The sequence below is a fragment of the Takifugu rubripes genome, chromosome 9 (assembly GCF_901000725.2).
Source record: "Takifugu rubripes chromosome 9, fTakRub1.2, whole genome shotgun sequence".
NCBI classification, from domain to species: Eukaryota; Metazoa; Chordata; class Actinopteri; order Tetraodontiformes; family Tetraodontidae; genus Takifugu; species Takifugu rubripes.
This window is the reverse complement of record NC_042293.1, coordinates 5,122,896-5,148,280: the sequence shown is the minus strand read 5'-3', so window position 1 is coordinate 5,148,280 and position 25,385 is coordinate 5,122,896. Positions and strand designations below refer to the sequence as shown.

General features: G+C 44.2%; 1 protein-coding gene across 4 annotated transcripts in view; it reads right to left on the bottom strand.

Moving 5' to 3' along the window:
* The window catches only part of LOC101073783 (spondin-1-like), an 87,135-nt gene that overhangs the window by 31,199 nt on the left and 30,551 nt on the right, over nt 1–25,385 (bottom strand). For 3 of the 4 annotated variants that reach the window (XM_029842228.1, XM_029842226.1, XM_029842229.1), the window contains exons 6-9: nt 19,212–19,360; nt 4,275–4,322; nt 3,060–3,124; nt 2,414–2,615 (exon numbers count right to left, since the gene is read on the bottom strand). In XM_029842228.1, coding sequence (XP_029698088.1) covers nt 2,414–2,615; nt 3,060–3,124; nt 4,275–4,322; nt 19,212–19,360 — 464 coding nt within the window. The remainder of the gene's footprint in view (nt 1–2,413; nt 2,616–3,059; nt 3,125–4,274; nt 4,323–19,211; nt 19,361–25,385) is intronic. The other variant, XM_029842227.1, reaches the window with a different exon arrangement.

Sequence of the window (25,385 nt, the reverse complement as noted above, 5' to 3'; positions counted from 1 at the left end):
TGTTGCCAATATTCGGCACGTTTTTGCCGAAAAAACTCAAGCGGCTGATCAGCGTGACTGGGGTGTAATGTCTTTAAGTGACGCCTTCATTTATTTGGCTTCATGCTGTGCTGCCAACATTTTTAGACACAGTAAACACACCGGTCTTTCCTCGTCTCCCACCGTAGTCGCAGTGAAGCCAAGCGCTATATATGCTTCGTCATATTTCCTCGTCTTAGCTTTCGGGAGACTTTCGTTTGTCTCGTTATCTCCGTCTCTCTCCGCCTTTCTTTTAATCACTGTTAAGTATTTTTTCATGCTGTCTCTTGGTGGTTTGTTCACTGCACTTCCTATCTCTTGCTCTGTGGTGTGTGCACGCGGGATGTGCAATTACACTTTATTCTAGTACGGCAAAAAAAAAAACATGTTCTCCGGGGTCACACGCGCCCCCCCTGGCATGGGCGCACCCCACTATTTGAGAAGCGCTGCTTTATGGAGAGGTTTCACCAATGTACAGTTCCTTGCATTCCTCCTGGCACTGTACAGCATATTAGCATATTACTTTGTTTGTCTTGGTGTCTTGTCCTTCGTGTGATTCTCCTGAATTTTTCCAAGACTCCAGAGAGGTAGGGGATAGAAACGCTGTGGTGTCTGTTTCTCTCCTCTCCTTTGCTGGGGTCTCATTTTTTGGAGGTCTTTGTGAAGGCCCAGTTTGGGTAACAGCATGTTTTGCTGGCCAGCAGTACCTGTACTTGATTGTCCTCAAAGGAGTGTCCGCTTTCCTTTTTGTTCTTTTCCTGTTTGTTTTGTTTTGTTTGTTTTGTTAAATACATTTCAGAGAAAAAGAAGTTTGTCCATATAATACTTACAGCTAAAAAAAATGTGAGTGAAGTGGTGACTTTTTGCTTTTGCTTTGATTGGTGAGTATATTACAATTGTTCTATGTGCTTCAGTTTTTCCCAGCTACTTCAAGTTGCGTGGTTTCCTCGCGATGTCAGAGCTATGTTTGGTAAGATGCTCACCAAGAAAGGTTGCCAAATGTTTAATAAGGAATGAACAACTAAATACATTTTCACTTTTTCAAGTACGGTCAATGGCTGTATTTCTTTGACAAGAAACATTGTCGATTTGAAGGAAAATAACATCAGCCATCACTTTTCCACCAAGCATGCTAATTACACTAACAACCACTCAACACAAGAACGGACAGCTAGTGCCAAGCAGGAGTCAGCTGTTAGCCTAGCCACTGCATGGCAGCAAATGTTTTGCAGGGATACACAGCAAGTATAATATAGTCAAAACAGCAAATGCTTTATATTTATATCAGGCCATTGGCATTTTTTTAAATTTCTTTCCCAATTACTTTTATAAAGTATTTTTAGTCTGCTGTGACATTAGATTTCTTTTTACCTCACTTATCCTCTTGTTTTGTTGTACAGGGCCATCTCAATTCAGATTATTTACAGTCGGCCACATAAGCGCTGCATCTTGATGCTAATCCAATCTGGACACCGCAAGTCCTACTGTTATATTTTCTAACTACCAACTATGTCAACATAATTATTTCAGTTATGAAAAGCAGCAAGCTATGTGTAGGTATTGCAGAGCAGTACAATGCAGGTGATTAGGATGGATATTAGCAAGTATGGGAAAAGACTAGTGGTTTCTCTCATCGATAAGAGTTAATACTCTAGTCTGTATTAGATGATCAGTGCCATTATTTGTTGCCTGATAAATGACAGTAGTCTGTACAATATTGTGATATGGGCACGGTAATTCATAGGCTTTCCTGTGGAAAAGGGATTTCTTGGCCAAGAAAGCAAGCTACAACAAAAGACTGCATATAAGCACTCATTTGAAAGAATGTCTTCAAAACTGGACTTAAATTTTGCCTTCAAAATTAAAATATTCAGCTAGGTTTTAAAGCTTTTTACACATTTTATTGTATTCCTTGTAGCTGAGACATAGTTATTTCCCTTTTGACTGAAAGCCTAGTTTTAAGTTTAGTTATATAATTTTCTATTTTCAGCAGTCAGGTAGCAAAATGCAGGAATGGCTGCAGGGACCTTGATTTTCCATATGTATGTAGCTTTCCCCATAACCCGCAAGGAACAGAGGATATAAGATTAACTTATAGATGAATGGATGGTTCTAGCTTGCTTGTCACATGCCTTCGCTGCGTAGACTAACAGTAGCAGCAACAACAATCTGTGAGCTCACCCATGCTGTTGTCTGAGGCACAGGTAGAGTACTACCTCATGCATTACCTCATGCAAGTTGATCAAGAATAAAGTGATGAGGCTCTAACTTCCCTGAAAGCACATTACTGATACATACGTCTGGATACATGAAATTTGTAGTTATATTTACTTTGCATGACACAGTGTAACAATATTAAAACAGTGTAACAATAACAATATTAATTATCAAATACCTCATATGTGACACCGCTATCTGTTCCTGCATCCCAGGGAATAAGGTCTGCCACAAGCTTCTGGATCCAGCCGCACTCCTTGGTACAGAGGTCCTCTCCTGACAGCCCTACATTCCAGTCTGGACTGGGCCCCAGCATGGTGAGGAATGACATGAGGTGGCGGGCTCGATCAACAAAAAACTCTGCTGATGGAGCTGCTCGTCTGGAAAGGGCAGTGTATAATGACATACATAGAATTATGATTTTAATAGCAACATTCATTTTGTTTTGTTTCCTTGAACACTTTAATCCTTTTGGGGTCACAGGGAGGGTGCTGGAGCCTATCCCAGCTGCATATGGGCAAAGTTAGGATGCACCCCCTGGATGAGTCGCCATATATGTATGTATAAATACATACATATATACTGTATATACACACACCTGTGTATATAAAGCACATTTTCCCAAAAGATGTGTTTGTACACATTTATTTACATGTTTTCATATATGGCTGAGTGATACAAATGTGTTGAAGATTTCTTGTAGAGTAGGAACTTAAACAAAAACTAAACAATTTATCACTGTAATTGGATCTGCAATTATTAGGTATTTGTTTGGAGTCAAACAAATGCACTGATGTCCATTAAAGATATTGACTGATACTCACAGGTTAAGTGGCTGCCAAGCTGGCCACTGAGCCTTTGTCTTAATGACAGTCATTACCTCATTTCCCTGTGGATAAAGACAAGTATACAGACAAAAACCGAGATAAAAATTCAATAATAAACCTTAAATTGGGAGGACAAGCACAGATTATTTTAATGTCCAGAAAGAAATCAAGTAAAAATGCTCCTATTTTACAGCCATTACCTGTTATTTAAATGACGCCTAACACTGAGAATGCCCACTACTGACTAAAAAGTAGTATGGTTACTTTGTAAACTGCACAATGAAATCTTGATTATGCATGCAATGCAATGATGTAGCCAAAAGAGAAGGACTGTGTTTTTATGAGGCAAATTTGATTGGAGACTTTAAAAAGCTTATGATGTGCAAATTGTATTTTATCCTTTTAATACTATGTAATGATATGGTTTATTATAACATTTCCACAATAACAGCAGTTAAAATTTTGCTAAGAAAATCCAATATGTCTTCCCCTCTGCCATTTTTTCTTCTGGGACAACGTGAAGAGAAATAAAAATATGTATTGGCCTGGAAACAAACCTACATGCAAATAAATGTCCCTCTTTCTGGGAAGCATTGGGCATATGTAGACAGATACAACACATATCTTGACTATGAATATGGACAACAAAGGGGACAGATACACAAGCTGGCATTGAAAAAAACTAAACTAACAAAACAAACCCACAAAACAAAATGAAAACAAGACCTATCTGTGTTATAAACAGGGTTAGGGTTATACCATTTATAAAACAAGAAAAAATAAATAATTATACAAAACAATGTTTTGCTATAGTCCTCAATTTTCTGAAATCTGTTGTATGATGTACTTTAATAAATTATTAATTTTTGTTTGACTACAAACTTAGATTTATTGTAATCTCATTTTGCTTTCCTGGCATGACATTTCTTATAGGTGCTATAGCCTGTTTTTTTTTTTCCTTTTGGATTTTGTAATGTTTCAGTATACTTTAATTTCATGTCATGACATGACAAATTATAACTTTTAAAAAAAACTTTTTTTCAATGATGCAATGTATACAAAGATGAACACATATAATAACCTTTGTAATGGTATGGAATTGCTGTAATCAATGAATGTGGATGCATGTTATAATGGATGTTTTATACTAAAACCAGATGGGAGTGCAGAAGAGATGGAGATGCAGGTAAAGACAAAGGGGAACAACAGAACCTTGAACAGGACCATACTTCTATGGGGGATCGTCCTGCTGATAGCCAGCTGCATAAAAGGAGAAGAGGGGGAAAGTGGGAAAGGCAGAAATAGAAGGCTAGATACATTCCGAACATCATACACTGAAATACAGTAATTATACTGAGGAAAAAAATAAAATTGATTTACAAGAGAAGGTGTTCAATGCATCATACTTTGACAGTCTATTGTGATAAGATGGGAGTGGCAGCAATCTATAATATCAATTTATTGATAATCTCCAAACCCAAGCATGGTTATAGTTCAGTTGAACTCCTGACTATTGGCATTACTCATCTGTGTAGTCGTGTATTGGGTGTTTTCCATTCTGGATTTCTGTAAAGAGAAAATAAGTTGCCACAAAAAATCTTTTGAAAAAATTCAAAATTTGAGCAGGATAAACCCTGGCATTATTGTCTTGCAATATGTCATGCCATCAGGCAATAAAGGATCCAATGATGGAATAATCTGGTAATTTAATATATATTCAGGTAGTCCGATGAGCTCATAATTGGGGTGCAAAATATTGCCAAACCTAGACCTGACTAACTACAGCAACCCCAGATCATCGCACTGACCCCACAGGCTTGTACAGTAGTCACTAGGTATGATGTGACTTCACTTCACTTCATCTGCCTTTCTTCTTACCCTGATGTGCCCATCATTCTGAAACAAGGTATATCTGGGCACATCAGACCACATAACCTACTTCCATTACTTCCAATCATCCTGCTACCCAGAAATTTGAAGCCTTTTTTTCCCTTCTGATACATAGCTGTCAGTCCTAATTCCTTGGATTCCCTTCACAATGTTTTCATGGAATTGCTCTTACATTCACAATTAAACATAACCTTGAGTTCTACTGTGGTTTTTCTACAATTTCATTTCAACAAAGATTTAAGTGATCGCTTTTTAGGGGCAGGTGCTTAAAATTAAAAAGAGGCACATGGATCAAGACATTTTAACACCAGCAATGACGTACAGCACAATCAGCTAATTTGTAGCAACCCATTTTTCTTAAGAATGCAAGATACTGACAGTGCTTTGAAATGGCTCACTGTTACTGACCTGCTGTAGTGGGGATGTTTCTTACATGAGTTGCCCGCAGGCTTGTTTCAAAATTAGCTCAAATAGTGCCAATTTGTGAGTTGTAGCTATTTATTTTATTTTGCTTTTGCTATTCTTGTTTAAATTACATTTACATGTGAACTGGAAATGACAATATGTCATTTTTTTTACAATGATTAATATAAATGAACTCTGATATAGTTTAAGAGTTAGTATTATGCGCAGTCCAAAATGTAGCATTTGTGGAGCGGCAAAAACAAAATGATTGCCCCCAAAAAAGATGGCACAAAAAAGAAAGAAAACATTTTCATGAAGAATGGGAGGTAAAGTTTTTTTTAACCAATGTGATAGGAGCCTGCCTGTGTCTCTTTTGCGGGGTGACTGTTGCAACAGCAAAGCGACACAATGTGGAGAGACATTTCACAACTTGCCACACAAGCTACCATGCTAACTACCCACCGGGCAGTGCACTATGAGCACAAAAATCTCGCGATTTAAAGGCAGCTATGAGCAAACAGCAATCTTTTTTTTACACCGGTGAAAAGCTCCCAAAAAACAACTGAAGCCTCATTAAGAGCTACACAATTATTAATTAAGAAAAAGAAGGCCTTTTCAGATGGGGCAGTTGTCAAAGAAGCAGTGATGATAATTGCTAAAACTGTCCTGGGCTGTTGTAGAAGTGATCATTTGAAAATGTTTAATTTGAAAAACACTTGCACTTGAAAATAAATAAATAACTGTTGCATATTGATATTAATCTATTTCCTATCATGTTATTGTTGTTATTTATTGTGAGAAATCATTAACATGATCAGTGTCTTCACACAGCTAAATACCATTAATTATTAATAATAACATATAGCTCAAGCTAAATTGAGCTAATTGGCAATTTCAGAAGTGTGTATCAAACTGGTAGCTCATTGCCTTAATCAGTACCCAGGAAGTAGCCCTTGGTTTCAAAAAGGTTGGTGACCCATGATCTAGAGTGACAATGTGATTTAATCTATCCCTGAGAGGTTCAGGACCAAACACCATGACCTCAGAGGAGGAAATTTGAAGATATCTATGACTTTATGTCTTTAAGACAGGTCTGAAGCTTCACTAACTGCTCTGTCTCCTCTGGTTTCATGGATAAATAAAGCTGAGTGTCATCAGCATAGCAATGAAAATGTATTCCATGCTGCTGAATAATGTTTCCTAAGGGAAGCATGTACAAGGTGAAAAGGATTTGTCCAAGATCAGAACCTTGTGGAACTCCATGGCTAACCCTACTGTAAGAAGAGGGAACACCATGGACATGAGCAAACTGGTATCTATCTGATGAATATGATCTAATCCAGTCTAGTGCTGTCCCTTTAATCCCAATCACATGTTCTAGTCTCTGTTACAGGATGCTGTGATGACCTGTATCAAAATCAGCACCGAGGGCCAGCAGAACCAGCATAGAAACCAGTTCATGATCTGAAGCTATAAAAAATCATTAATAACTTTAATAAGTGCAATGGACAGCCAGGTACAGCCAGGCGGTGGACCCCCAATTGCAGCAAAACTGACAATTGACGTATAATTTCTAAATTTGAACATTTAGGAATGTCCACCGATGCGGAGGAAAACGTGTCTGGTGTGAACGAGAGGGTTCCAAATCAAGCAGATGTTTGTGGTCATCCTGATTCTTCCCACCCAGCTGATGAAAATAGTGAAATCTCAGGGGTTCACCAGTATCCTCTAGTAGTTTGAGTCATTTTTCATTGAGTGTTCAGGGTTTTTTCGGCCTACTTTGGGACAATTAAGTCATCCTTCATACTCCGTGCTTGAAGATCAGTGATAGAATCCTAAATAGTTTTATATTCAGCTAAGAGATGCACCATTCTGTTGCCTAGATGTTTCCATTGTCAGCTATCAGCATCAGCCTCAAGTAAGAGGTGGTTTATGTCTTGGCAGAGGCACGTATTTGTTGTGCTTTAATGAACATATGTTGATGTGATGTGCCATATGTGCATCTTTCATTCTTCTTCTTACTAATCCACATGTACTCATACATGTGTACAAATGCACACTTCTATTCAGCATTCTTTCATAAGGTTATTTGTGGTCCAGTGAATTATCACAGTTCCCATTCGCCAGTTTAGCGGACTACATTCCCATGGTCACAGTAACAAATTAAAGTCTCTCAGGCTTCTCCAGCATCCTGAAGTCTCGTGAAACCACTCACCATTTTGGTGCGCTCGCAAGACTCACCACCATTTTTTAATTCTGCATTCCATTTACCTCGAAAAGTCGGATCTGGGAATGACATCACAGATGACTTTTCAGCATTCCAATTACAAAGTTGGAATACAAGATGGCAACCTCCACGAAAACGATTCCGGCGCATGCCTTGTCCAAATTAAAACAACTTCTGGACAAGCCAGTGGTCGATTTGCAACTTTCAAACAAGGTGGATGAAGAGGAAAAACAAAATGTAGTCAATTTTTTTTCTCTTGGCATGTTTCTTTGTTTTCAAAAAGTATGGAAGAGTGAGTGCTCTGTTTACCATTTACACTTGAGCTTGCCATCTTCGAAAGCCAACTCTGAGGTAGTGAGGAATCTCTGACTTTCCAAGTACGGGGCACAGAAGAATATTGAAAAAATATAATTATGAAGTTAATTATTATTCCTCAGTGACCTTTTTTGTGAATAATGGAACTTTTTTTTTGGGGGGGGGGGGGGGGGGGGGGGTTAAATCTGACAATAATTTAAAATTTTCACTTTAATCTATAGTGGTGATGCCCCCCCCCTTGTTCTTTGACTTCTCCAGTGCCTTCAACACAATCCTGCCATCATTGCTGAGAGGGAAGCTGGAGGGAGCCGGAGTCGACTGTCACCTAGCTGCCTGGACCACCGACTACCTCACCAACAGACTACAGTACGTGAGGCTCCGTGACTGTGAGTCCGAGGTGGTAGTCTGCAGCACGGGGGCACCGCAGGGTACAGTTCTCTCTCCCTTCCTCTTCACTCTCTACACATCGGACTTCAGCCACAACTCGGACAGCTGCCACCTCCAGAAGTTCTCCGATGATACTGCCATCGTTGGACGTGTGTCGGAGGGGAACGAACTGGAATACAGGGAGGTCATCACCAACTTTGTCGCCTGGTGTGAACTGAACCATCTGCGCATCAACGCCAGCAAGACAAAGGAGGTGGTGATCGACTTTAGTAGAAAGGCTTCTCACATTGCACCCGTGAACATCCAGGGTCTGGACATTGAGATCGTACAGGAGTACAAATACCTGGGTGTTCATCTCAACAATAAACTGGATTGGACTCATAACACAGACGCCCTGTACAAGAAGGGCCAAAGTCGTCTTCATCTGTTGAGGAGAATGAGGTCCTTTGGAGTGTGCAGGTCACTGCTTAGGACTTTTTATGACTCTGGTGGCATCGGTGATATTCTACGCTGTGGTCTGCTGGAGCTGTAGAAGCTCAGAGAGGGACAGGAAGAGACTCAACAAGCTGGTCAGACGGGCTGGCTCAGTCCTGGACTGTTCTCTGGGCTCCATTGAGGAGGTGGAGAGGAGAGGAGGATGTTGGCCAAGCTGACATCAATTATGGACACCCCCTCTCACCCCCTACATGAAACATATATACAATTTATTATGGTCAATTGATTACTAGGATTTCCTTATCCTTTAAACCTGCATAAGACAGTTGTTCCTTAAGAAAATTAACTAGAACAATGTCTGACACCATCACACCTTTAGTGCACTTGAGGTATGTCATGACACTTTACTGAAGTCTCAGATTGCTGTTCAGAAAAAGTATCATATTCACATTTTATGCTTTAAGACGATTGCATCTCTGGCTGATTATTTCCTCCGGCTCTGCCTTTTGCTGACTGTGTCGGCTCAGCGGGCTATGTTGCATGTTGATGCTCATTCGCTATCTCCTGTCACGTGACATGGGCCAGCTCAATACGCCGCCAGGTATAGGGGTGTCCCGGAACATATTAAGTAACTAATCTAAAACGGCACAAAGTGATGCATACACCCCCAATTTTTTTTAGTTAGTATCGATATTTATAAAAGAAAATCGATACCAAATGAGTAGCTTGAGAGTATCGATATATCGATACCACGTGATCGATCCGCCCATCCTTACCGTGGGTGTAACAGTCTGCTGATGAAGGAGCTGCTTCAGGCCCCCACAGTCTTGTGTAGGGGGTGAGAGGGGGTGTCCATAATTGATGTCAGCTTGGCTAACATCCTCCTCTCACCCACCTCATCAATGGAGTCCAGAGAACAGTCCAGGAGTGAGCCAGCCTGCTACTTTTCTTGATTCTTTCATATTACACCTTTTTGTGTTCAATAAAGAGCCGTCTCTTTGACTCTGCATCTGGGTCCAGGCCTCCTTGACTTTCCATAACACAATTATTAAATTAAATTAAATATTAACATTTTTGAACAATCGGGCACTTCAATTAATGGCATGCTACTGGTGAACATGAATCTGAAGTTTTATAAATACATCAGTGCTGCTACAGGCCAATAGTGTGTAATTTTACTGTGACATGAAAATATTGTAGGATAGGATAAACTTTATTGATCCCACATCGGGGAAATTCACGTGTTACAGCGGTAGCCCGTGGTGTACAGTATAGTACTAAAAGAAAAAAAGAAAAAGACTTATGCTATGTACATTACTATGTACATTATATACAGAAATTAAAATTTATATACAGAAGGAATGTCAGATAATATGAAGAAAAATAAAGGCGCAAATAAGAGATGTGCAAATAAGACATTCCGGAGGTAGTATGATTAAGTAGTGCGGAGAAAAATATGCCAAACCATGGGTTATTGGTGCTACGTTAAGAGTTGTGAATGTTGTACTATCTGACTGCATTTGGGATGAATGACCTGCGGTATCGTTCCTTTTTACACCGTGGGTGTAACAGTCTGCTGCTGAAGGAGCTGCTTAAGGCCCCCACAGTCTCGTGTAGGGGGTGAAAGGGGGTGTCCATAATTGATGTCAGCTTGACTAACATCCTCCTCTCACCCACCTCATCAATGGAGTCCAGAGAACAGTCCAGGAGTGAGCCAGCCTTTCTGACCAGTTTGTTAAGTCTCTTCCTGTCCCTCTCTGAGCTTCCACAGCTCCAGCAGACCACACCATAGAAGATCACCGATGCCACCACAGAGTCATAAAAAGTCCTAAGCAGTGTCCTGTACACTCCAAAGGACCTCAGTCTCCTCAGCAGATGAAGACGACTTTGGCCCTTCTTGTACAGGGCGTCTGTGTTATGAGTCCAGTCCAGTTTATTATTGAGATGAACACCCAGGTGTTTGTACTCCTCCACGATCTCAATGTCCAAACCCTGAATGTTCATGGGTGCAATGTGAGAAGCCTTCCTACTGAAGTTGATCACCACCTCCTTTGTCTTGCTGGCGTTGATGCGCAGATGGTTCAGTTCACACCAGGCCACAAAGTTGGTGATGACCTCCCTGTACTCCAGTTCGTTCCCCTCAGATACACGTCCAGCGATGGCTGTATCATCGGAGAACTTCTGGAGGTGGCAGCTGTCTGAGTTGTGGCTGAAGTCCGATGTGTAGAGAGTGAAGAGGAAGGGAGAGAGAACTGTACCCTGCGGTGCCCCCGTGCTGCAGACTACCATGTCGGACTCACAGTCACGGACCCTCACGTACTGTAGTCTGTTGGTGAGGTAGTCGGTGGTCCAGGCAGCTAGGTGACAGTCAACTCCGGCTCCCTCCATCTTTCCTCTCAGCAATGATGGCTGGATTGTGTTGAAGGCACTGGAGAAGTCAAAGAACATGACTCTCACAGTGCTCCCGGTGCTCTCTAGGTGTGAGAGTGACCGGTGCAGCAGGTAGATGACCGCATCATCCACACCAATGCCCGGTCGATATGCAAACTGTAGAGGGTCCATCTTGCTGTCCACCAGCTGTCGGAGGTGGGTGAGAACGATCCTCTCCATGGTCTTCATCAGGTGAGAGGTTAAAGCCACTAGCCTGAAGTGGTTGGGCTCCCTGGCGTGCGCAGTCTTAGGAACCGGAACCACACATGATGTTTTCAACAGTAGTGGAACTCTCTCCAGACTGAGGCTCAGGTTGAAGATGTGCAGGAGTACTCCACAGAGCTGATCTGCACAGTCCTTGAGTAGTCTGGAGTTGATGCCATCAGGGCCAGTAGCTTTCCTTGTCTTGGTCCTCCTCAGCTCCTTCCTCACCTGATCAGCTGTAATGGAGAGGCGAGGTGTGACTCCTGGTGGGTGAGGACGGGGGTTGGACTGGGAGGGTCGATCTGGCAGGGGGAGGAGAGAGCTGCCAGTGCCGGAGGTGTTACGGGGGGAGAGGGGGGATGGTGATGTGACAGCACAGTCAGGTCTGGGCTTTGATGAGTGGGAGAGAGAGGGGGAGGGGCAGTACAGTCGAATCTGTTGAAAAAGGAATTCAACTCATTTGCCCAGTCCTGGCCCCCAGATTCAGGGCCCCTCCCACTGTCCTTTGTGTGGCCTGAGATGGTTTTTAGGCCTCTTCAGACTTCCCTGGCGTTGCTCCCCTTGAGGCGCTCCTCCAGCTTCCTCCTGTAGCTGTCCTTGCCTCTCCTTATCCCCCTTCTCAGCTCCTTCTGGACTCTCCTCAGCTCCTCCTTGTCCCCAGATCTAAAAACCCTCTTCTTCTCATTCAGCAGGGCTTTTAGATCAGGGGTCACCCAGGGTTTGTTGTTGGGGAAACACCGAACCTTCCTGGTATGCACGGTATTTTCCACACAGAAGTTGATGTAGTCTGTGATGCAGGTTGTCAGGCCGTCGATGTCCTCCCCGTGAGGTTCACATAACACATCCCAGTCTGTGGTGTCGAAGCAGTCCCTCAGAGCCATGCTGGTCTCCTCAGACCAGCTCCTTACATACCTCTTGGTGGGTGGTTGTTTATTCACCATAGGTATGTATGCAGGGGACAGATTCAGATTCAGATCCTTTATTGTCCCACACGGGGAAATTTACAGTGCAACAACAGCAGCAAGAGCACTCAGAGAAAAATAAGATAAAATCAAATAGAACAGGTTGTGAACCAGGTTGTGATCAGAACGGCCCAGCGGGGGGAGGGGGGAGGAGGTGTATGCATCCTTCGTGTTTACATACATTAAATCCAAAGTTCTATTGTCTCTTGTGTGGCATTTCACATATTGGGTGAAGGTTGGGAGAGTGGAGGACAGAGAAGCATGATTAAAGTCACCAGAGATGAGGAGGAGGGACTGGGGGTGCGATGTCTGAAGCTTTGAAACTATGGTGTGTAAAGTCTCGCAGGCAGCAGCGGCATCGGCCGACGGAGGGATGTACACGGTTATCGCGATAACATGCAAGAATTCCCTTGGGAGGTAATATGGCCGAATGCTAACTGCTAGCAGTTTAATGTCTTTGCTGCAGTACTGCTCCTTCACCCTGATGTGCCCTGGGTTACACCATCTATCGTTCACAAACATCGCAATGCCCCCTCCTTTCCTCTTACCGCTTTCATTAGCTTTCCTGTCCGCTCTCACGAGTTGAAAACCATCCAGGGTTACGTGTGAATCCGACGACAGTCCATTCAGCCAGGTCTCTGTGAAGCACATGAGGCTACACTCCCGGTACTCCCTCTGTAGCCTGGTTAGCGCCGACAGCTCATCCATCTTATTAGGGAGAGATCTCATGTTCCCCATGATGACCAACGGTATGGATGGTTTATACCGTCTTTTCTTCTCCCGACGCTTCGTCCCTGCTCTGCATCCCCTTCTCCTTCTCCCTAATTCCGAGGGGATCACCTGTATTTCCGCGGGGAGTACCCTCGTGTTGCTCAGTGCAACAGCTGTTCCGACTGAGACTGGTACAAAAGGACGCACGAAAGGACGCACGAAAGGACGCACAAAAGGTACAAAAGGACGCATGAAAAAAATATAAAAGCACACTAAAACATGTAAACACGCTCAGAGCTACTGTAACAATCTGCCACTCGTGCGGTGCCATCTTGGAAAGAGGGGGGGATATACTGTATATATAATCTCTTTTCCTTGCCCACCTGGACGGTGCTTCTTTTAGACTTGGGTCCACTACCAGAAGCCTGGGAGTATGAGGGTTCTATGCAGGATTCTCTCTCTGTCTCTCTCTCTCTGCCTATCTTTCTCTCTCTCAGTGCCTCTCTGTGAGTTTTCTGGAGAGCATGCTGAAATTGATGAAAGTTTCTGAGTTTTTTTTCCTCCTGACTATTTTTCCCTTCTTGGTGGTGTGTCTTCACTATAATCTGGGTGGTTTTTGTCGGGTGGTTTAGTGCAGTTTGGTGGAGGGTTCGCTGTGTTTTACAACGGGGATGCCGTCCTCGGGGATGCCATCTCTTTTGCTCCAACACAGGGTGCGGGTTCAATCTGACTCATCGGTGCCGGTGGAGAAGGTCTTCCTGGCCGTAGGAGACCAGGTGTGACATTCGAACCTGTCCTACGCCTCCAGGATGAATAGAGGAGTGGTGGTCTTTATTAAAGAGGAGCGACTGGTGGCTGATTTGTTGGCTAGTGGGGTGACTCTGAATGGTGCGTACCTGCAGGTTTCCTCACTCACTGTGCCCTCCACTTGGGTCACCGTCTCTGGTGTTTCCCCGTTTATTCCTAATGAAACTCTGAAGCAGGAACTGCAGCACTTCAGGAAAATGGCGAGTGGTCTCAAAACTGTGGGTGAGCAATAAACTGCAATAAACTGAAGCACTTTCTCTAGTTCAGGAGGTAGTGATTAATGTTCCTGAACTATCCAACACAGATGATAGACGTGCATTTCAAAGTGCACACCGGCACAATGTCAAGCAGTGTCGCCTCACCTCGCGGTGGTGGTGACAAGGTAGCGGAGGCTCAGCTGTACACCCTGTAATACATCAACAGCTTCCTTGATAAAAACTTTTGGCCAGTCTGTGAAGGTGACTGATTATTTCCCAGATCCAGAGAAGTTCCTGAAAAGTGCATTAACACTGCAGAAGGTTGTGGGAGTCATCATCCTAGATTAAAAGAAACAGTTCTGTCTAAAAAAAAAAAACATAGGATGCAATGAGAAAGATGCTAAAGCAACTAAAGAGAAAAAAGTTTTTAAAAAATGCTATAAGAGCTCCCAAGTAGGCTGCTGATGATAATGATAATGATGAGGATGAATGTGATGCACAACTTGTCCCTCATTTGCTTCTCCTTCTACTGTTTTCAACTCTCCAAGCTTCTATGAACAAGGGATCCATGGAAGAGGGCTCTAGTTGCAGAAATGGTTTCTCAGAGGAAACTAGAAATCTTTCTCCTCCAGGAGACACATAATGATGGAGACAATGAGGTAGATTCATTGGAACTGAACCACAGACTTCACACTGGACAGGATAGGACAGGAGCCTCATCTCCAGTCTGCTACTGTTTTGTTTAGGCTGGGAGCAGAGGTGGTCGATGTTTGGAGGATAAAACATCCCACCATCAAGCAGTATACATGGGTGAAGGTGGTGGATGGGGTTATTAGTGCAGTCCGGGTGGACAGATTATACTTGTCACATGGTTTTAGCAATAGATTATTGAACAGTCACATTTATCCAGTTTGGTTCACTGATCATCACTTGGTAACTTTTGCCTTCCTTATCTCACAAACATACAAATGCAGTTCATACTAGCACTTTAATGTGAAGCTACTCCACGACACTGAGTTTAGTGGCAGGTTTGAGGCTTTCTGGGGAACCTGGAGAGGAAGGAAGGGGGACTTTGAGTGTCTTTGTCGGTGGTGGGAGGTGAGCAAAGTGCACATTAGAGTCTTTTGTCAGCAGTACATTAGTCACTCAACAACATGGGTCAAACAAACCATAGGACACTTTGAAAGGGAAATCAGGGATCTGGAAATTAGTTTTTGCACACATACCAGCACGGAGGGTCACAAACTGAAACAAAAGAGGCAGGAACTCATAACATTTTTACAGGAAAGAGTGAAAGGGGCTTAGGTGAGGTCAAGGTTCACCACCATCAAGGAGATGGATGCTCCCACCTCCTTCTTTTTTAATATGGAGAGGTCTGTTCCACACCTCAAACAGATGTTCTGTCTCTGCCTTCCTGATGGGACGGTAACAACTGACTAGGGTGAGACGAGTAGGCATGCTGTAAACTTCTACAGCACCCTCTATAGGGCAGAAAACTGTAGCAGGGAGGGCGAGCTGCTGCAGGGACTTCCTTGGTTGAGCCACGAGGGCCCGTCTAACCTGGATGCTAACATCCACTTTGAGGAACTAAACTGCTACGGTGGGACAGATGTCTTCTGGTCTGGATTGCCCACAGACCTTTATAAACATTTCTGGAGGTGTCTGGGTGCTGCAGGAGTGCTGCAGGAGGTGCTGCAGGAGTGCGTTCACACAGGTCTATTACCCACATCCTGTCGGACTGCAGTCCTCTCCCTAATCCCAAAGAAAAGGGAATAAGCTCTATTAAAAAACTGGAGACCTGTGGCGTGGCTCTGCACCCATTATAAACTTCTTTTGAAGGTGCTTGCCAAAAGGCCCAAGAACTACCTCGATTTGGTCGTCCACAGAGACCAGTGTGTGTGCTGGACAGGTCCATTATGGGCAACCTATTTTTAATGAGAGACTTGTTTGACATTTGTAAATTGTACAGTGTGATTTGCTTAGACCAGGAGAAGGCCTTCGACAGGGTCGATCACAGATTTCTTTTTTCCACATTAAGGGTGTTTGGTTTGGGGGATTTATTTTGGCACTTTTGGGTTTGCTGGGACGCTTGTTGTTTGGTGAAGGTTGGTGGTGGGCTGAGCTGTCCAGTGAACGTCCAACGGGGACTAAGACAGGTATGTCCTATTTCCGGACAGGCTTGAAAGTCTTAGGTGTGTTCCTTGGGACAGAAAACGTTGAGAAGAAGAAATGGGAGTGTACTATGGTGCAGGTGTGTGCCAGATTCCTACAGGGGCAGAGTCCTGATTGTCAATAATTTGGTCGCCTCAACCCCTTGGCACAGTCTGACAGTCTTACCATAATTGGTTGGTCTGATCGAAGGAGTCCAGAGGCTGATTGTGAACTATTTATTTTCAGGTCCGCAGTACTGTACCTGCAAGTACAGGTGGGAGGACAGGGATTGGTGGACATCGCATTTCGTGTCACAGCTTTCAAACTGCAGGCGGTACAAAGACTCTTGTACAGTTTTAGCCTGCCATGGATGGATATGGCCTGTTTGTTGTTAAGGAAGGCCGGGAAAAAGGGGTACGACAAACACCTGTTCCTGCTTCATCCCCAGTCCGTGGGCCTGTTGCCTTGACACCTCACATTCTCTTGATCTCCTCTTTCAGCCTTTGGTATTTCTCCAGCTTCTCATGTTCTTTCTTCCTGATGTTGCTGCTTGGGATTGCTACATCTATCACCATCATTGTTTTCTGGTGTTAATCTACCACCACAATGTCAGGCTGATTGGCCACACCATCTTGTCAGTCTGGATCTGGAAGTCCCACTGGATCTTGGCGTGCTTGTTCTCCGGCACTTTCAGGGGTGTCTCCCACCTGGACCCAGGGACCTCCAGTCCATACTCAGTGCAGATGCACCTGTACACTATGCCAGACACCTGGTTATCCCACTCCATGTATGCCTTGCCTGCCAAAATCTTTCACCCTGCTGTGATATGCTGGACCGTCTCAGGGGCTTCTCTACACAGCCAACACCTGGGATCTTGTCTGGTATGGTAGGTCCCGGCCTCTATTGCTCTGATGTTTGTTGCCTGTTCTTGTGCAGCCATGAGTAGTGCTTCTGTGCTGTCTTTCAGTCCGGGTCACTGGTATGTTTTTTCGTTGTCAGCCACTTCCTCAATTTGTCGGTGGTACATACCATGCATGGACTTGTCTTTCCATGATAGCCCCTTGGGCTCCTCCTCCTTGCTGGGCATCCGTTGCCTGAGGCATTCACTCAGCAGTGGGGGCCATTTTCTTGATGTATTCTCGGCAACTGGTTGTTCCCCCTGGACAGTACTAGTCTTCGCCCCCCTTCCTTTCACTCCGTGTACAGCCTAAGGATGCTGAACTTAGGGTGAAACCCTCCATGCATGGTAAGGAGCTTCCTTGTCTTGGTGTCAGTGGCTTGTATCTCTACGTGTTAATGGTTAATGTTTGTGATGCTTAATGTGTGAGCTCACACACCTGTTCAAGAACAACAGGATACAGCCACTGTAAGGAGTATCAGGATGCAACATGGATCGAAGTTGCCGATAACAGCGTAGGAAGCAGGAGAATTACTTCTCACGTGTATGTCTGGGGTATGTACATTGTATGGAAGGATGTGCTGTGTGTGTGAGAAAGCCAAGCTAATAAATCAATGAAGACATGTTCATATATTCACCATCATGGTTCACATGTTTTACTATGAATGGACCCTGCTATTGTGGTGTTTCCCCCTCCCTTTAGGCACAATTGAATTCTGTGTAACTAGGTACCTCCTAATCCTAATAAAAGAAGGGTGGCGAGAGGTGTGCCTCAGGACATGTATGAGATCTGTATCTGAGCACATCTCTCCGTCCTCCTTGCAAGTAAAATTCAAAAATGTTGTCTTTGCGTCATTTGTTTCTCTCATGTTTTAGGTTATCTGAACCTAACACTATGAGATCACTTAACTTATTGCCTAGCATTGTCTGAAAATAAAGTTATTTTTACCTGATGGCATATGATGAGAGCACACAATGTGCAGCTTTTTTTTTTTTTAAAATGGGGATTCGATAATTTTTGCTTTATGGAGAAGCTGCTTGATATGATAAGCCCAAAAGACACAATGTAGGCAAAGCTATTTTTGAAGCTGTCAGCATAATTCAAGCTAGAGGGCTTTATATGTAAAATTTCAGAGAATAAGGTGGCAACTCATTCTGGTGTGTATCCTGTCTTTGCCCATATGCAGCCCAGATAGCCTCTAGTACCAAAGAAAGCAGTCTAGAAAAAGAAGGAAGAAATAAACTTATGTCTATTATTCAGGCATTCTGGTACATCAGCGAACAAATGATCCCAGAGTGCATTGTATTTATTATTCAGCCTAAAAAAAATCAAATTGCTCGAAGATCTGCCATGTATACATACTGTAATGTTATAACGGAGTTTGGTCCTTGCCAGACTACAGTCAAAGAGTGCTTTTTTTATGTTTATGGTTGTGTTATTTTTTAGTTAATCAGTGAGAACCTTAAATAGTCCACTCAATCAAGATAGTAGATAATAGCAAACAAGTATGTAATTTGTACAAATCCTCTACTTGTAGTTCTAATGTATTTGATAAATTAAAAATGAATGAGAGCAAAAGGACATCTGCTTTTTGGTAGAGGTGGAATTTTATCATTCAGCAAAAATAAACAATTACGGTATGTCTCATCTTTATCAGTTATGTCTCGCCTTCTTGACCGTTTTATCCCCTTTGGGATGACAATGGCCAGTTCATCGCAGGGCCCTATGTGAGCATTTATGGGTTTGGTACCTTGCTCAAGGGTAACTCAGCAGTGCTCTAAAGGTGTTCTGGCACCTTCCACTACTAGCAGAACACCTTCCAAGTTTAGTCTGTACTGGGGCTTGAACTGAGAACCCTCTGCTTCTCAGCCCAGTTCCCAACAGATTGATCTACCACCAAATCAGTTATTGGTTTTTGGTGAGAATTGACTGTTTCCGAAATTAAGGCCTTTACAACCTGCCCACATTATACCTTATGGTTGGTTGAGGTGAGTGGAACTGATGGATTTGTGAACAACAAAACAGAGAGGGGATCATAGATACGTAAATACGATCTTTGTGCTCATGCTTGATTAATTCACAACTACCCTGTAATCAATAATGAAAGCTACCTTCTGTGCTAGTCCTACCTTCTGCCGAATCTCTTCTTCCATTCTAATAGGGGAACCAAATTCAGCAACCTGACGCACACCCTCAGTGGCAAAGCCTCCATATTCCCAGAGCATGTAGCTTTTTGAGTGAGATGCACCAATCAATGCTGACCAGTGGTTGGCTCGTCCTGTATATATGAAAAAAAAAAAAAAATATTATTGTTGTGAGACTGGAAAAACATTCAGTGAAACTTGATGTTGATTTTCAAAATCCCACGGGGTTCCTTTGTACACAAGTAAATCTTGCTAATTTTTTCATCCACTTAAAATTATAATAGCTTGGCTAGTTTTAATTGCATGCTTTTCACAGTTGAGTGTTTGAGCATCAGTGATGAATAAAGTATTCCACAGTTACATCATCTAACTTCATCTTCTATTTTGAGATAGGCAGAAAACATCAACTGCAGAACTTCTAAGAAATATTTTATATATATATGAAGTTATTATGCTTGAAGCATTCTGTTCTGTCCTGAGGGATGGACAGTGTGAGACGACTGAACAGTGCTTTTATTTTAACTCTTAAATTGCTGTTTTGTTATAGCGCCCGCATTTCTTAGTCTTATTGAAAAACAACATTTCATCTTTGAAATTGTATGTTTTAACCTATGCTATCACTTTCTTGTAAGTGTTCCTATGACATGTGCTGCTGACCTCTTGACCAGGTATACCCTTGTGAAAAAGATCCTGTTCTCAATGGGTTTTTATCTGGTTAAATTAAGCTTCATTAAATCAAAATAATATGTCAAGTGTGAGATCAAGGAAGTAGAAACTGCTAGTGAATCTCTGTTGGCCATTACACTCTCCACCTGCTATGGTAAAAGTTGAGGGGAAAAAGAATCTGCATTTACATTAACTTGAGTATGCTGGTTGAAGGCAATATCCCACCTTTTTTGGATATTGCTTTTACATGATCACAGCAAAACCTGTATATTCTTAACCCTGTTTAGAACGTAAGTATAATTTTCTCAATTTCTGACAAACAATGGCAATGTTGACATCTTTCAAACTAAGACCACTGTGGCCTCTTGTGCAGTTGACACAGTTAATAGTTGCAAATTACATTTACATTTTTTATATTTTAGTCATTTAGCAGATGCATCCTCAAGAGAGGCCATTACATTTCTGATGTTTTTGCAACAAAATACTACATATTTTAATACTTTAACCCAGCCTACTACATCATCTCGTGGTCACATGACAACATTACACACATTTCATCAAAAACAAGATGGCAGGGATAGAAGCCAATTTTCTCAAGCCACTCTCAACAGAATAATGGACAAGTTAAAACAACTAATATTTTGTTGTTGAAATAATATTAGTCATGAACAATAATGTATGTGGGTTTATATAGCATGAAAATCTAACAATTTTCATTGACAAAAGCAGAATAGGTGTTCACAGCAATTGCAAACAGCTCTGAGGTGGCTTTATCAAATGGTGATGAGAATGAGCTGGCTGTTGGTGAATACATTTCACAGGAATTAGACCTCATGTCTGTTGATCATAATGATTCTGAAGATGATTATTCACAAGCTCATTCACCAGATTATTCTGATGAACATTATTCACCACCTGAAGAAGCACCAGAATCAAAGTAAGCCACAAGATTCACAAATGCATTCACATGTTCATATGTAAATATGAACATGTCTTCATTGATTTATTATTTTGGCTTTCTCACACACAAATAAATTAGTCGATAGAAGTGCCTTTTTTCACAGGAACATCACAATTATTAGGAAACTACTGACGCGGCATGATGCTGAAAAGTTAGTCCATGCATTTGTTACTTCCAGGCTGGACTATTGTAATTCTTTATTATCAGGGTGTCCAAACAACTCTTTAAGAAGCCTCCAGTTAATCCAAAATGCTGCAGCCAGAGTTCTGACAGGCATTGACAAAAGAGATCACATAACTCCTGTACTGGTGTCTCTTCATTGGCTGCCCATTAAATTTAGAATAATTTTTAAAACCCTTCTTTTGACCAACAAGGTCCTCAGAGGCCTCGCTCCATCCTACCTGGAGGAGCTAGTGATACCTTACCAGCCCAATAGACCGCTCCGCTCTCAGAATGCTGGTCTCCTTGTGGTTCCCAGAGTCTCTAGGAGTAGAATGGGGGGCCGAGCATTTAGCTATCAGGCCCCCCTGCTATGGAACCAGCTCCCTGTCCAGGTACAGGAGGCTGACTCCATCTCTACTTTTAAGATTAGGCTTAAAACCTACCTCTTTGAAAAAGCTTATTGTTACTAATTCTGCAGTTGCAGTTATTATCCTAGACAGACAAATTATCATACTTAGGGGGTCATCTAATCATTAGGTTAACATCTTAGCTATGCTGCTATAGGCCAAGGCTGCCGGGGTCCAGAAACATGATCACCTGATAGGCCTCTGTCACCCCACTGGGTCATGGTTTCCTCTCCTCTCCTCTCCTCTCCTCTCCTCTCCTCTCCTCTTCCTCATCAAGTAGACGAGTGATGCTATTTCTTCTGTAGTTTTTCTGCTTCCCCTCGTTCTGTATTCATTTACAGGTATCGCCTTCAGAGCTGCATAATGACCTCCAACCCCGCTGACCCACTCAACCAACAGCTTATTCAATATAATGTTTTTTTTTTAATGTATTTCTATGCTCTATGCCTCTCCTCTCCTACCTATTCTATCCTCTACCTGTCCTCCCCCTTCTCCTCTCTCTCTACCCAGCCAGCCATCAGCAGGAGGGTCCCCCTACATGAGCCTGGTCCTGCTCAAGGTTTCTTCCTGTAAAAGGGGAGTTTTTCCTTGCCACTGTTGCTTGTCTGGGGTTAGGCCCTGGGATTCTGGAAAGTGCCTTGAAACAATTTTGATTGTAAAAGATGCTATATAAATAAAGATTTGATTTGATTTGACACACACAGCTCATCCTTCCATACAATGTTAAAACATACACCAAGAGAAGAAATTCTGCTTCTCCCTGCTTCCCATGCATCGGCAACTCCAATCCATTTTGCATCCTGATACTCCTTACAGTGGATGTATCCTATTGTTCTTGAACAGGTGTGCGAGCTCACACATTAAGCATCACGAACATTAAGCATTAACAAGCCCCTCCTGGGCTACCACCTTATCGTGGTGGAGGGGTTTGCATGTCCCAATGATCCTAGGAGCTCCGTTGTCTGGGGCTATATGCCCCTGATAGGGCCACCCATGGCAAACAGGTCCTAGGTGAGGGATCAGACAAAGCGTAGCCCAGGACCCCCTCATGATGAAGAACAACATTGAGGCCAAGTTGGTGGCCGGACCTCTGCCCATGGAGTCCGGCCGGGCACAGCATGAAGAGGCAACATGGGATCCCTTCCCGTGGGCTTACCACCTGCAGGAGGGGCCAAGGGGGTCGAGTGCATTGTGTTTTGGGTAGAGGCCGAAGGCAGGGACCTTGGCGGTCTGATCCCCGGCTGCATAAACTGGCTCTAGGGACATGGAATGTCACCTCTCTGGTGGGAAAGGAGCCTGAGTTGGTGCGTGAGGTTGAGAAGTTCCGACTAGATATAGTTGGCCTCACCTCGACGCACAGCAAGGGCTCTGGAACCAGTCTTCTCGAGAGGGGTTGGACTCTCTACCACTCTGGAGTTGCCGATGGTGAGAGGCAACGGGCAGGGGTGGCAATTCTGGTTTCTCCCCAGCTCAGTGCCTGTATATTGGAGTTTACCCCGGTGGATGAGAGGGTACCCTCCCTTTGCCTTCAGGTCTAAAGGCCTATGGCCCAAACAGCAGTTCAGCGTATCCACCCTTTTTGGAGTCCTTAGAGGGAGTGCTGGAGAGCGCTCCTTCTGGGGGCTCCCTCGTCCTCCTGGGTGACTTCAATGCTCACGTTGGCAATGACAGTGTGACCTGGAGAGGTGTAATTGGGAAGAACGTCCCCCTTGATCTGAACCCGAGTGGTGTTTTGTTATTGGACTTCTGTTCTCATCTCAGATTGTCCATAGCAAAGACCTTGTTCAGGGATAAAGGCGTCCACATGTGCACTTGGCACCAGGATAACCTTAGGCCGCAGATCGATGATCGACTTTGTGGTTGTGTCATCGGATTTGCGGCCGCATGTTCTGGACACTCGGGTGACGAGAGGAGCGGAGCTGTCAACTGATCACCAGCTGGTGGCGAGTTGGCTCCAATGGTGGGGAAGGATGCCGGACAGACCCGGCAGGCCCAAACGTGTTGTGAGGGTCTGCTGAGAACGCCTGGCAGAGTCTCCTGTCAGAAGGAGCTTCAATTCACACCTCCGGGAGAGCTTTGACCATGTCCCGGGGCAGGCGGGGGACATTGAGTCCGAGTGGACCATGTTCCGTGCCTCCATTGTTGAGGCGGCTGACCAGTGCTATGGCCACAAGGTGGTTGGTGCCTGTCGTGGCGGCAATGCCCGAACCCGCTGGTGGACACCAGCGGTGAGGGATGCCGTCAAGCTGAAGAAGGAGTCGTATCGGGCCTTACTGGCCTGTGGGACTCCTGAGGCAGCAGATAGGTACCGGCAGGCCAAGCGGAGTGCAGCTACGGCTGTTGCTGAGGCAAAGACCCGGGCATGGGAAGAGTTCGGTGAGGCCACCATCAGGCGTCTGAGGAAGGGGAAGCAGTGCACTGTCAACACTGTGTATAGTGGTGATGGTGTGCTGCTGACCTCAACTCGGGATGTTGTGGATTGGTGGAAGGAATACTTCGAGGACCTCCTCAATCCCACCAACACGCCTTCCAGTGAGGAAGTAGGGCCTGGGGACCTGGGGATAGGCTCTCATATCTCCGGGGCTGAAGTTGCTGAGGTAGTCAAAAAACTCCTCGGTGGCAAGGCCCCGGGGGTGGATGAGATCCGCCCGCAGTTCCTTAAGGCTCTGGTTGTTAGAGAGTTCAAGTACCTCGGGGTCTTGTTCACGAGTGAGGGAAGAATGGAGCAGGAGATCGACAGGCGGATCGGTGCGGCGTCCGCAGTAATGCGGACTCTGCACCGGTCCGTAGTGGTGAAGAGATTTACCGTTCGATCTTCGTTCCTACCCTCACCTATGGTCATGAGCTTTGGGTAATGACCGAAAGAACAAGATCACGGGTATAAACGGCCGAAATGAGCTTCCTCCGTAGGGTGGCTGGGCTCTCCCTTAGAGATAGGGTGAGAAGCTCTGCCATCCGGGAGGAGCTCGGGGTAGAGCTGCTGCTCCTCCGCGTTGAGAGGAGCCAGATGAGGTGGCTTGGGCATCTAGTTAGGATGCCCCCTGGACGCCTCCCTGGCGCGGTGTTCAGGGTATGTCCCTCCGGTAGGAGACCCCCGGGAAGACCCAGGACACGTTGGAGAGACTATGTCTTTCGACCGGCCTGGGAACGCCTGGGGATCCCTCCGGATGAGCTGGAAGAAGTAGCTGGGGAGAGGGAAGTCTGGGCTTCTCTTCTTAGGCTGCTGCCCCCGCGACCCGACCCCGGATAAGCTGTAGAGGATGGATGGATGGATGGATAGATGGATAAAAGCATAATGTGATGAAATACAATATAGCAAGAATAAAGAATATAACAAGGAAAAACAAATAAGAGATAACTTTGTTATGATTCTAACAATAAACTACTACAAAAAGTGGTTAATTTGCATGTTGATGCACTTTACAGATCTTGTACTTGTAAACACATGGCTGCTGTATTCCAATGACAAAAAAATGGTAGCCCAAGAAAGGGTATAATGAAATGGTGTCCACCAGCGGGTTCAGGCATTGCCACCATGACAGGCACCAGCCACCTTCTGGCCACAGCACCGGTCAGCCGCCTCAACAATGGAGGCACAGAACATGTTCCACTCGGACTCAATGTCCCCCACCTCCCCCGGGACATGGTCAAAGCTCTCTCAGAGGTGTGAGTTGAAGCTCCTTCTGACAGGAGACTCTCCCAGGCTTTACGTACTTGCGATACGTTTCGGTCGGCCGGGTCTGTCCGGCATCCTTCCGCACCATCGGAGCCAACTAACCACCAGGTGGTGATCAGTTGACAACTCTGCCCCTCTCTTCACCCGGGTGTCCAGAACATGCGGCTGCAAATCTGATGACACGATCACAAAGTCGATCATCGAGGCGTCCTGTGCCAAGTGTACATGTGGACGCCTTTATGCCTGAACTAGGTGTTCATTATGGACAATCTGAGACAATCACAGAA